Consider the following 12,604-nt stretch of genomic DNA (forward strand, 5'->3'; position numbering starts at 1 on the left):
TTCCATCAGGTCAGTCATGGTTCCATCAGGTCAGTCATGTTTCGGGTTATCAGGGAGAACCTCTGACCTGCGCAGTGTCTTGTTGGATCCCAGCAGCTTCCCAAGCAGTTCAGCTCCTGTGGATCGGAGGTTGTTCCCCTAGAAACAGTTAAAGCCACAGATATGAAGACATCTTCAGATACCAGCTTCCAGATGTTCCTTCCTGTGGGTCAGAGAACCAACGTACCTTCAGATCCAGACTTTCTACTGACGTGTTGTGAAACAGTCCAGTCAGCAGCGCGTTGGAGCCTGAGGCACAAAAGCTCTGTTACTTCATTGGTTGCAGTTGCTCCTAGCAACATCTGTCCTCTGTCTCCTAGCAACACTTTTCCTTTGTCTCTTAGCAACATCTGTCCTCTGTTTCCTAGCAACATCTTTCCTTTGTCCCTTAGCAACATCTGTCCTCTGTCTCCTAGCAACATCTTTCCTCTGTCTCTTAGCAACATCTGTCCTCTGTCTCCTAGCAACATCTTTCCTTTGTCCCTTAGCAACATCTGTCCTGTGTTTCCTAGCAACATATTTCCTTTGTCTCCTAGCAACACTTCCCTTTAGAATCATTAAATCATATTAACTAGTGGAGACGACTGAACTGAAACCATCAGAACCTAAAACCCATAACTGGTTTACTTTAGCTCCTTTCCAGACCTTATATGATACAAACTTCCTTTCAATCAGGTTATTTTCCATTCAAGCAAATATCGACGGTCTCTCCAAGCTCAACTCAAGCATGTTCAAAAATTTACAGTTTTTCACTTTTTTTCTTTAAAAATGTAATATTTAAAAGTAATCAGATCTCTTAAAGTAAATGTTCAGATTTTCTTTCATTTGAATGACGTCTCAATTATGAACAACTTTAAAACAGACAGACTATGTAGCATTTAAAGGGAAAGTAGAAACCTGGAAAACTACCAACAAATGTCTCTAATAAAAAGTGCAGAAGTTTTAGGCGCTTCAGCTGCAACAGTTTCAATCAAAGAACCAATAATCAAATTATAATACAGTATAAAATGCTGTTTGCTGTGAAGCTTTGAACTGAACGTGACTGAAGAAGCTTCAGTTCATGAAAGGAAACGTACAGAAAGTGATCAGCTTATCTGCTGCAGGACTTTTCTATGAAAACAAGGATGAAGCAGGAATCCGTTTGCTTCAAAGCAGAAACTGACTTCGGCCTAACGCGGCGTCAGAACCTGAAAGGGAAGTCGCTCTCGGAGCTGATCTTGCTGTGGGAGAACATCTCCAGAGAAAGGAGCGTGGTACCTTCCTCAGTGAGCATGCAGTCACTCAGTGAGACCTCCGTGAAGACGTTCTCCCTCTGCAGAGCCCTGGACAGAACCGTGCAGGTTCCTGTGGTCAGGCTCTGTCCGCTCAGGTCCAGCCTGGAGATGTGAGCGCCGCCGCTCTGCTGGAGCTGAGCCACCACGCTCTCCTGGGGCTCCACGCCAGCCTCCTTACACAGCTGGAGGTACGTCCACCTGAAGGCCTCCATGCTGGGCGTTCCTCCCTCTGCCTTTGGAGACCTGAGATGCAGCTGAAAGGAGACACAGATTTTCACCACAGACCAAGTTTAGCAGCTTCTAGGTGATGCTTTCATTTCTGCAGGAAGCCACATTTCCTCCGCTAGAGGTCAGAGGTCACCCTCTGCTGTGGATCTCTCTCTGCTAAACACCAAAGAGCCTCAGACTGAGGGGCTGAAAGGCATGGAGGCCCATCCAGCAGAACCAGAACCAGAACCAGACTGGGCCTCTGTCCCTACAGGCTGAGGGGCCAAAGGTAACCCAGGGAGGAAAATGCACCAGGATGGAGCCCTGAGGTTCTGCAGACCTCAGGGCTCCATCCTGGACCGGAACCACCGAGCAGAACCCAGCAGGACCAGCTCTGCTGCAGACTAACTGAAATTCATTCAGATGTTCTGCTTCTCATTCAGTGAACTCAACCAATCAGAACTCTAAACCATAAACAAAAACACAGCAGAGAGGAACAGAACCGGAACCGGAAGCAGAGATGTTCTCCCTCCGAGTCTGGATTTATGAGAAGAATCAAAACGAAACCAACCTCAGAAAACAGAAAATATTATCGGTTCGATTCAAACCAGAAGAAAACAGGCGAAGGAGTAACCAGGAAGTGGAAGCCGCAAGGCATCATGGTCAGCGTAGTTCGCTTTAAACCATACAGCTTCAGCCTGCTGATCCTTACCTAGCTTTACCGCCCTCTTGTGGACAGACCGAGCATTGAATGGAAACTTTGGACTATCAGAAAAACAGCGAAAAAAATCAAAGTGAAGCTTTAAGGACAGTCTGAATACAGGAAACCATCATCCTCATCCTCAGCCCTTCATCTCTGACCTGCGATTGGCTCTCCATCCATCCATCCATCCATCCATCCATCCATCCATCCATCCATCCATCCATCCATCAACCAGCAGCTCATTTCTAACCTTAGAAAACCCAAAATGCTGATCATTCTTCATTACTTTGAATTATTTGTCCAATAAATTAACCATAAGTTGTTTTTTTTAAGTCATTTCAGGAAAATACAAAGTTAAAATTTTCTTTATTTAATAAATTTAAATGGAATGATTGCGTCCCTGAAGAGAAATATCCATAACGTCCATAAATCTATGAAGAGAGCGATTAGAAATAATACGGAGAGAAGTTTGATTAAACAGGTTAAACATAAGAATGTCACATTTTATGACATTTGATTGATTATGATTAAAAAAAGATTAGGCATATCTGTTTAAAAGATTAAACACAAAAACGATTAAATAGGAAGCTGCGATACGTTAGGGATATATTTTTTTATATCATGTTTTTAACTGATGAAAACCAAAGATTTTTCATTTAAAATATTCTGTTAAAGCTTTACAAGTTTACTCCAATGTTCCTTTGCTGGGATTCGATTAGTGACACAATGTTCTTACATTTTCCTCAAGTTTTCTTAAAAAGCTTAGTTGGTTGAACGTGAGCTTCCTTTTCTTTGTCTGTTGGTTAAAAAATTTAAAACTTTAATAACTTAAAAACCTAATAATTCATCTATCTCGTGTATTTTTGTCATTTTGCTTTATTTAATATGTCTCTTTCTATTATTTCTTTAAATCCTTTAAAGAAGCCGCATTTGCTTTGCCTGCCCTGTGAGTCGCAGCGTTCAGCAGGAATCCACAAATAAACAGAAATGTTCTCTTTTCAGTAAGTGATCAATTATTATTAAATATTTAAGGATTCTTTAATAATCTGGAAGATTTTATCAACAAAACAGAAACTTTCTAACAGGCTGTTTGTCCAAATATCCAAGCTCTCAGATTATTATGGGAGATGATTTCAGTAATTGGATAATCTATAGATGCTAATAATCATCCTTTAGTTTCTCTTATTCAGGGACTGAATGTAGATTTATGGAATCACGATGGCTGATTTCAAAGAATTTGAAAATAACGTTGCAAAGATTTTTCCCACAATTTTTCAGACCATTACTTCCTCTGGTCCTTTATTAAACAATTATTATAACCTTTCTGCGTCTTTCCTTTTCCTGTCATCATTCAATAATAGAATGAAGGTAGTTATTGATGACGTTTTTAGAAGAATATTTCTAATAATGTCAGATCATCCTCTGAATGGAGGATGCTGGTGACTTCCTCTGAAGGTGACTCTCTGTCTTTGGTTCCTCTCCTAGATTGTTCCTCAGTGACGCTTTAGACCGACGCGCCTCTGTCTCTACAGCTCCACATTAGGATTAGAGACACATGGGGGGAGAGTTTCAGATCTATGAGTCGATTCGCTGATGATGCAGTTTTGTTTTTAAAGGAAGTTTCCTCAGTGCTTAAAGTAACAGAAGGTTTCTGGCCTGTTTCTCAATACGAACAATGAATGGAGACACTTCTGTTTGTCAATTTCCTGTTAAAACCTCCATAACCAATCTAGGTACCATTATCTCTAAGGACAGAAAAAAAGAAGCATAACTAACTTTTCTCCTATCAGAGGAAAATCCAGAAGAGTTTTTATTAATAATCCTCCTGTCTGGTCTATCCTACGCTGAACAGTCATCATCTGTCCAGAAATCAATGTTATTTGTTTCTTGGAGAAATAAAACTCATTATTTGTGTAAATCATCAAGTCAAACAGTTTAAACTTTTTAAATAAAATAGATTAAAAAGCTCAGAGTTTCATTTTCCGTGATGACTTTTCACACCTCAGGTCCATTTTCTCACAGTCATGGTTTGATATTATTTTATTTAATCAGCTCTTTGGTGAAATATTCCTGTTACTGAAAGAGAATTTCATTTTCTTTTAGTTTATTCAGAGATGATGATCGCAGACCGACGGTGCTCCTTTACCTTTGCAGGTAATTCCACTAAACATCTTATCCTCCATTTTCTTTCCGATCCCAACTGGAGGGAAATCCAGCCTCTTCCACAAAAATATTTTCTTACAAATGAAGTGAAAGACGATTTATCAAATTAAATCACTGTTTTTATCAGATCAAACAGTTCCTACAAAAAAAGCAGATATATGCTTCTAGATGTTTCCTGCTGTTTTTACTGCTCTATCGTCTGAAAGCATAAAACATTTTATTTCATGTCTTGAAAATTATATTTTTTGGGGAAAAAAAGCAAAATATGGCTGCTGAGTGGTGCAGTGGGTAGCACTGGTAGCTAGAAGGTTTCAGGTTCAATTCCTGGCCCGGGGTCTCTTTGCATGCGTGGGTTCTCTCCGGGTACTCCAGCTTCCTACCACAGTCCAAAAACATGACTGTTAGGTTAATAGGCTTTTCTAAATCCTCCTTAGGTTTGAGTGTGAATGACCCTCGCCAGGATAAGATGATGGAAAATAGATGATTTTGAAAATGTTTTGTTTGATTTTACACAGTGTTTTTTTCCCCTTCATAAATCTGATTCTGCTCTCAGCAAACTTCCACATTCCCAAAAGCAAAACAATGAGAAGGTCCAAAATAATGAAACACTCTCACACTCTGGTTAAAAAAAGGCTTTAAAGACTTTAAATGTTGATAATACACAAATTAATTTCTTAACTCTCCTCTGTGTTTTATTTGTGTTCTTTGCATTGATGTATTTATTTTATTTCATTTTTTTGTGATTTTTCTTGAGGCTTTTTTTGTCCTGATCTATTGATCTCTTGCTGTTTCTTTTTGAGGTTTTTTATTTATCCTATTTTAACATATGGTTCTCACCTGTATTTAAATTTTGTAAATATTTAAATAGAGTAAGAAAAGGAATATATAGGATTTGGTTTATCTAAAGGGGAACGCCATTTTTCTTTTCCATTGGGCCCTTGATTTGACGTTATTACATCATGTTCTACTCACCCATATGAGTTTTGTGTCTTTTGAAGCTATTCTGAAGATATTCCGTTAGGTTATATCCAAGTAACGTCATTTATGGGCAATGACGTCATACAGACTCCGCTTTGTTTTTAAAAGATATAAATATAAAAAACCTAACCGCGGATCTCTAGGGGACAGTGATTGGCCTACATGTTATGAATGCTGGCGTACCATAAAGAATAAATTATGAACAGTTTAGTTTGTGACTTCAACTTGTTGCCCATAGGAAGACGTTACTTGAATATAATCTAACAGAATATCTTCAGAACAGCTCCAAATGACACAAAACTAATATGGTTTAGTAGAGCATGATGTAATAACGTAAAATCAAGGGCCCAATGTAAAAAAAAACGGAGTTTACCTTTAATGTAAACATTAATTAATCTCAAAGGACAAAACTGATACTCCGATACGGTAGGGGGCAGTATGCAGCCAAAAGTCTACAATTAAATAATAATTAGAAAAGATGCGCTTTCCTCCTCGGGCAGCAGAGGGCAGTATAAACCACGTGGGCCGGCCGGCAGTTCAGTCTAAGGAAGAGAAGGAGAAGCAACATGGCGGCTACGGCAGGCAGCTCTCTGGCCAAACTTCAGTCACTAAATGGACTTTTCGCCATTTATAAGAAACCGGGACCTACTTCCGCCGATGTGCTGAACGCGCTGAAGGACGCGCTGCTCAGAGGTAAACGCTCCGGTTCCCACAGCAGCAGAACCGTGGAGGTCTGCGGGTCACTCAACGGTTCTTCCTCTGTGTTCCTGTTGAAGAAGCGGGGCTGCAGAACCCCAACAGTAGGAAGAGGAAGAAGCAGTGGGTGAAGATTGGCCACGGAGGGACCCTGGACAGCGCCGCCAGCGGGGTCCTCGGTGAGCGACCGCTTTATAAACGGAGACTCCTGATTGGACGGAGTTCGACGTGCCTATAAGGCGGCCATCTTGGGTCAGACCACAGTTCAGACAGCTGCTGTCAGAATGAATATTATTATTTTTATTCAGTACTTTTAAGGATTGCTATTTGATAGTTAGTATTATAAAATTAAGATAAAGTTAATTAAAAAATATAATAACTTTACTCTCTTTTGTAAATCACATTACTACAAATTTTCTTCTATTGATCATAAAACTCAGTATCAAAGAGCAATCCTTAAAAATACTGAATTTTAATAATATACTATATAAGTATATAATGTTTGAAAGTCATAGTTTTAATATATTAATATATCTCATCCAGTTTGAGTTCAGTTTAGTTTTTAATGTGAATAAATCTGTGTAATCTAACTGAAAGGTCATTATAACTTTTGTTCTTTTAAGGGTTTGTGATATGTTAGAGATTATTGTAATATTATCACTGACTCATCTTCAATGTGATTAAAATGAGATCTGAGGCACCTGTCGCTACCCGATCCGTCCCAGAAGCACCATCCATTCTGCACATGCGCTGCTTCTTCTCTTCTCCCTGGCTTTTAATCAAGTCTAAAAGGACATCTGGCAAAAAAAAAATTATTTATTTACATTTTTATTTAAATGTTAACTTATTTTGTTTTTATTAGATTTTATTGCATTGTGTTTATGTATTTTAGCTTTTACGTTTTTACCTTATTTCCTGCGACTTTGATATCAACCCCGGTTGCTTTAAAAGTGCTTTATAAATAAAATTTGAGTTGAGTTAAATGTATTTCCTGAGAAAATAAAAGCATTTAAATCCTTTCTGTTTTATCCCTCTGTTCCTGATCTGTACAGGAAATGGGATGCTACGCTACTTCCAGGAGCTAACTTTATCAGCTTTGGATTTAACCATAAATCTAGTCTTTTGGAGTTTTAAGTTTTCCTTTCATGTCAACAGTATGGTATATAGTGTATATAGTATCTATAGAAAGAAACCACCAGAATGCAGATAAACATGGTTTAATCAGATTTACTGCTCTGAGCATGTCCCATGATGACATTAGAGAAGCTGTTTAATGAAAAAAAATGTAAAAAAAACATTAAAATTGTCTCACAAAAGTCATGAAACATTTTTTTAAAGATGTGTATTAGCATTCTTTAGTGAGTTAAGGACAAAAATAAGTAGTTTTAGTACCATAATTCCATTATTTATGGAAACCCTGGTGTATGTCTGTTCGCTCATGCGCAGGACGGATCGTGCTTCCTGACGAATCGGGTGGTGACGGGGCCTCCTATTCATTCTGACAGCAGCTGAACTGTGGTCTGACCCAAGATGGCTGCACTATGGGCACCTCGTCCAGCGTCCAATTAGGCGTCTATGTATATAATGTCCATTAGCGAGGAGAACCGGGCTGGTGGTGTTACCACTAAACCTGTGACCACAGAGGGCGCTCAATAAACACCTTGAAGACGATTGAGAAGAAGAGCACTTCAGAAAAGCTGCTAAGCTCTCCTAGTCCCAAACTGGCCCCTAAGCACCAACCCTTCATCTGCGTGTTCCCATGGAGGGTTCGCCGCTTTGAGGGCGGTGTTGTGCTGAGAATTGCTTCCCCTGTTGCAGCGGTGCACATCGCCCTAAACTCTCCCACTGAGGAGGAAACTGATTTGAAATATGAACGAAAAGGAACTTAAACATATTGTAAATGTTTTCATATTTCTAACATTGAGAGTTTTGGTGGACAGATAAATCCCAATGAAACCGATTTTTACGTGTATGGAGAAACGTTTCAGTCCATGAGCTACAGTCAGTGTCTATGAATCTATTCTCTGCTCAGTGGATTCATTTCCTGCTTTTGCTGTCAACACCATTCCAGATCATTTCTGACATTTTATTTCTTAAACTTAAAGTATATAATTTCACGTATTCATTCATAGTTTTAATTCCTTCCTTCCTGTTTTTTGAGGCAGGTACATCAGTCAGGCAATATTTGGGTAAAAAAGGGAGGGAATCTTCTTCAGGTTCCACATTCTAAGTTTAAGTAATAAACTTTAGTTTTCCTAATGTCTTCCAGTTGGTTATTGAGAGACACGCTCACTAGCGCCCTCTGCCGTCACAGTTTGTGATGGATCCCACCGGTACCGGTCCACTTCAGTCCGTCATCTGTTGACCCACGATCCTCTCTGTGCTTCCAGTTGTTGGCGTCGGCGACGGAACCAAAATGCTCAGCTCCATGTTGACTGGTTCTAAGGTGAGTTTGGTTCCAGACCAAACCGGCTCGCTTTGGTCACATTGACTGAAACGATTCCTGATGTCATAATGTTGTCCTCACCTGCTGACATCGTAGCTGACACCACAGCATCCCTCTGGTTCCAGGATGATGATCCTCCTCCTGCTCTCTGGTTCTGATCCACAGAACCACAGGGTTCGGTAGAACATCCTAAAACTGTTCAACTTGGGTCCAACATTTCCCGATTCCTTTCTTCCTTTTCCTGATATCTTCTTCTAGTCAGAACCAGTGGATCTGGCTCCGGTTTTGTACGCATTCATTCTGAGAATGCATGGAGATGACCGGTCTGTGGTTCTGTTGGTGTTTAGGAAGCAGCCTTTGGGTCCTCAGAACTGTTGGTCTGAGGGGTTCTGGTCAGAGGAGAACAGTGGCTGATGAAGAACATCAAGATCAGGGTTATTGGACCAGATCTTGGTACCTTTGGTGGTCTGGGTCAGTACCAAGTCCTTCAGCCTGTCAGCAGAGGGAAAAATGTCCGTCTAGGTGTTGCCTTCCCTTCAGGCTGCAGTTCTCCCAAAGATTCACCGAGCCGATGAAGGATCCTGGCATCAAATCCACGTGTTTTCTGTTGAACATTGATGCTGTATGATTAAAGACGGTTTAATTTAGCCCTAGAAGTACGGTTTCATCGTCCTACCTCTAGCCAGACAGCTGCCACCTTCTCTCCCCCCCTTCGGCGAACTCATCCCATCGGCCGCCATCCTCCTTCATTTAATCAAGTGTTTTACCGGTTTCTGGCTAGCATTGCTACAGCCTTGAAAAATGACTAACTGTACGCCCTGTTTTCCCCCAGAAACCTCACTCAAATGTTCAAAACTTCACAAGCAACAGCTGCTAGAGATAACTGAAGATTCTCAGCCATCCAGGTCATAGCCATTCCAAAAAAAGTAAAAAAAAAAAAAAAAAAAAACCCAAAACAATCCACTGGACTTTGTTTCCAAGTTTGAAGACATTTCTCTTCCCATCCAGGAAGCTTTTTTAAATTGAGAATGTCAGAAATAGGGTTGAGTTCCAGGTTTTATAGGGTGGACCAACAAAGCCTTGTTATGGCTTAGAAAACGTGCAAATTGAAGCGAACGACTGGGTTTACCGCCTTGCATTACCCGTTACTGACCTATGCCTCTGAAAAGCCAGGCCAACAGCGACCCTAACGACTCCCCTTTTCAGAGGCATAGGCCAGTATCGGGTATTGCAGGCTAAAGTGCTGGTTATCCTCCCGCAGCAGTGTGTTGCAGTGAGCTTGTCGCAGGTATGATGCAGATATTTTGGATTTATGCCCAATATTGAAGGGTTGTCTGCACTATGTTATTCCACGCCACAAAGCCAAAGGGTAAATCAGGAACTAGCTAGGATTTTAGATGTCCGTGTGTCAGTTTGATGAGTTTGTTGGCCGTCTACAACCCCTCATCCAATGCCGGACGACACACAGTTCACCCGTGAGTGTTCCCCAAAGACTGGCCATAACATTACGTGTTTTGGCTGCTGGTGCAAACCAACAGACCGTCACACAGAGCTACAAACTAGCGTCCTGCACGGTGTCTGGGATAGTGTCTGAGGTGTGCCGGGTGCTGTTGACGGAGCTACAGCCAGAGTTTCTGCCATTGGGTACCAAATAGGAAATATGCATAGTGTAGAGCGGATGTAGAACTGATCAATCAGAGGCCTCCTGTCTGCGGTCACCTACAATTTTGTCTGTGGAAGGGGGGGGCATATCGGCGTTAACTGCAAAAAAACACGCAGACCACCTGGTTTCTGAGCATAAACCAGGCTAACAAGGAGCTAACTTGTTGATAAAGTGATGCTTTCTGCTGTTTCTTAGTGTATCTAATCCAAACTGTCCACTGAATTTCAGAAATATGTGGCTGTGGGGGAGCTGGGCAAAGCTACAGATACTCTGGATGCCACCGGCACCGTGGTTCTGGAGAAGACCTTTGGTAAGGATCAGTTCTTCCTGCTGTGTGGTTTGGTCCTACTGTCTGCAGCCTGTGGTGTCTGTGTCGGTTTCCTCAGAGCACGTCACCAGGATGGACATGGAGGAGAAGCTGAAGGCCTTCACTGGGGACATCATGCAGGTTCCTCCGCTGTAAGTCAGCCTCACTCAACAAAACCAGATTCATTCAGGATTATTTCAGCTCTTCTGGGATGCGTAGCAGCTTAGCGAGCTCTGAAGTTCTGCTGTGTTTCAGCTACTCAGCCCTGAAGAAGGACGGCCAGCGTCTATCTGTCCTCCTAAAGAAGGGTCACCAGGTGGAGGCCAAACCTGCGCGTCGTGTCACCGTCTTCAGCCTGAAGCTGCAGGACTTCCAGCCTCCGCTCTTCACCCTTGGTTAGCAGGCGCCGCCGCCTCTGTTCTGATACGCTCCGTGGTTTTCCTGTCAGCCGTTCATGACCGCTTTCTGCCTGGTTGACAGATATCGAGTGTGGAGGTGGATTTTATGTCAGGAGCTTGGTGGACGACCTGGGCAAAGGTAAAGACCCGCCCCCTGTTGGGATTGGTTGATGAAACTGGCTCTTTAACGAGGTTTCTGTACCACAGCTCTATCATCCTGTGCTCACGTGAAGGAGCTGATCAGGACCAAGCAGGGCCAGTTCACCCTGCAGGATCATGTGCTGCACGAGGATCGCTGGACGCTGGAGGACATCTGTGGAGTTCTGCAGCCCTGCTCAGACGGGGGACCGCAGCTGAGCGGGAAACGGGGCAGGACCTCCCCGGGTCCCAACGGACCGACAGCTGACCGGGGACCAAGCCAGGACCTCCCTGGGTCCCCACGGACCGACAGCTGCCCGGGGCAGGACCTCCCTGGGTCCACACGGACCGACAGCTGCCCGGGGCAGGACCTCCTGGGCCGTCATCAACCTGCTTCGGTTCTTTTGTTTTGGTGAAAAACTGACATTACAAACGAGCTCTGCTCTCATGGACGTCTGTGGACCAGCATGGGCTGGTTCTGCTGGTTTTTGTGGGATGAATGACATCATTTTCAGTTCTAGACCAAGAAATAAAATTTTTTAATTTCATTAACTTTGTGTTATAAATACAGTAATGTTTGGTGCTGATTTGGTTTTTGTGGGCTTTTTATGCATCAGAACCACCAACAGTTTCTGAATCGAACCAGAATCAAAAGTTGGCCTCCAGTCTGGCCTTTGACACTTCTACCCACTGATCTGTATTCACTGGATTGCTGGTAGGCCAAGAAAACTGAAGTCACCTGCCACCATCTTGGTACTCCCTGCTCTCACGGAGTCACACCATAAATATGCCTGTAATGTTATTCCCATAACAATCTAATCGATACATTTACATAATTAATGTTATAGATGCTAAATTGTTCTTAATATCTGACCACCATTATTATGCTCCATTTACACCTTCATTTTGTGGTGATGGATTTGTTTAATATGTTATATGATTTATAGACTTCATACTATGTAATATGTATGTGCCTTTTTTTTTCTTTGTGCAAGTGATGAATTTGTCTTTATTTTAAGTCTTTTGCTCCCCAGAAAAGGATAAATTCATAGTTATTCGATGCTGTAGCGCACATTGTTTGCTTTATAACCTGTCTAACTAGGGAGTACCAATATGGTGGCTGGTAACTTCACATCAGTGTTCTACCATCAGCAAAATAGTGAATAGAGATCAGTGATGCTACGGGCTAATTTCACCACGTATCCTTTGATCATGGCTGGAGATGAACTAACTGGAAAACTAGTCAGTGAATCATTAGCAGTTCCTAGCCGCTAATGGTGCTAAAGCTGCCAGTAATACCAACTAGTAACGTACTAATGATGCTACACTACTAGTAATGCTAACTAGTAATGCTGCTAATGATGCTACACTACTAGTAATGCTAATTAGTAATGCTGCTAATGATGCAACACTACTAATAATGCCAACTAGTAACACTGCTAATCCTGCTAATTATGCTGCACTACTAATGCCAACTAGTAACGCTGCTAATGCTGCTAGTGATGCTACCCTACTAATAATACCAACTAGTAACGCTGCTAATGATGCTAAACTACTGATGATGCCAACGAGGAACGCTGCTAATGATGCTA

General features: G+C 41.9%; 2 protein-coding genes across 3 annotated transcripts in view; one reads left to right on the top strand and one right to left on the bottom strand.

Moving 5' to 3' along the window:
* The window catches only part of lrrc45 (leucine rich repeat containing 45), an 18,397-nt gene extending 12,255 nt beyond the window's left edge, over positions 1-6,142 (bottom strand). Inside the window, exons 1-4 of one of the 2 annotated variants that reach the window (XM_015379320.1) lie at positions 6,014-6,142; positions 1,297-1,567; positions 227-288; positions 68-138 (exon numbers count right to left, since the gene is read on the bottom strand). In XM_015379320.1, coding sequence (XP_015234806.1) covers positions 68-138; positions 227-288; positions 1,297-1,525 — 362 coding nt within the window. In that variant the 5' untranslated portion in view covers positions 1,526-1,567; positions 6,014-6,142. Of the gene's footprint in view, positions 1-67; positions 139-226; positions 289-1,296; positions 1,568-2,091; positions 2,184-6,013 lie in introns of those variants that run through there. The other variant, XM_015379319.1, reaches the window with a different exon arrangement.
* Positions 5,896-11,919, top strand: trub1 (TruB pseudouridine (psi) synthase family member 1). Its single transcript, XM_015379321.1, has 8 exons — positions 5,896-6,057; positions 6,141-6,239; positions 8,451-8,506; positions 10,398-10,479; positions 10,556-10,628; positions 10,732-10,871; positions 10,957-11,013; positions 11,082-11,919. The coding sequence occupies exons 1-8, from the start codon at positions 5,931-5,933 to the stop codon at positions 11,426-11,428; spliced, it is 981 nt and encodes a 326-aa protein (XP_015234807.1). The 5' UTR covers positions 5,896-5,930; the 3' UTR covers positions 11,429-11,919.
* The last annotated feature ends 685 nt before the right edge of the window (positions 11,920-12,604 follow it).

The sequence above is a fragment of the Cyprinodon variegatus genome, unplaced genomic scaffold, assembly GCF_000732505.1.
Source record: "Cyprinodon variegatus isolate N-32 unplaced genomic scaffold, C_variegatus-1.0 Scaffold189, whole genome shotgun sequence".
In the NCBI taxonomy this organism is placed as follows: domain Eukaryota; kingdom Metazoa; phylum Chordata; class Actinopteri; order Cyprinodontiformes; family Cyprinodontidae; genus Cyprinodon; species Cyprinodon variegatus.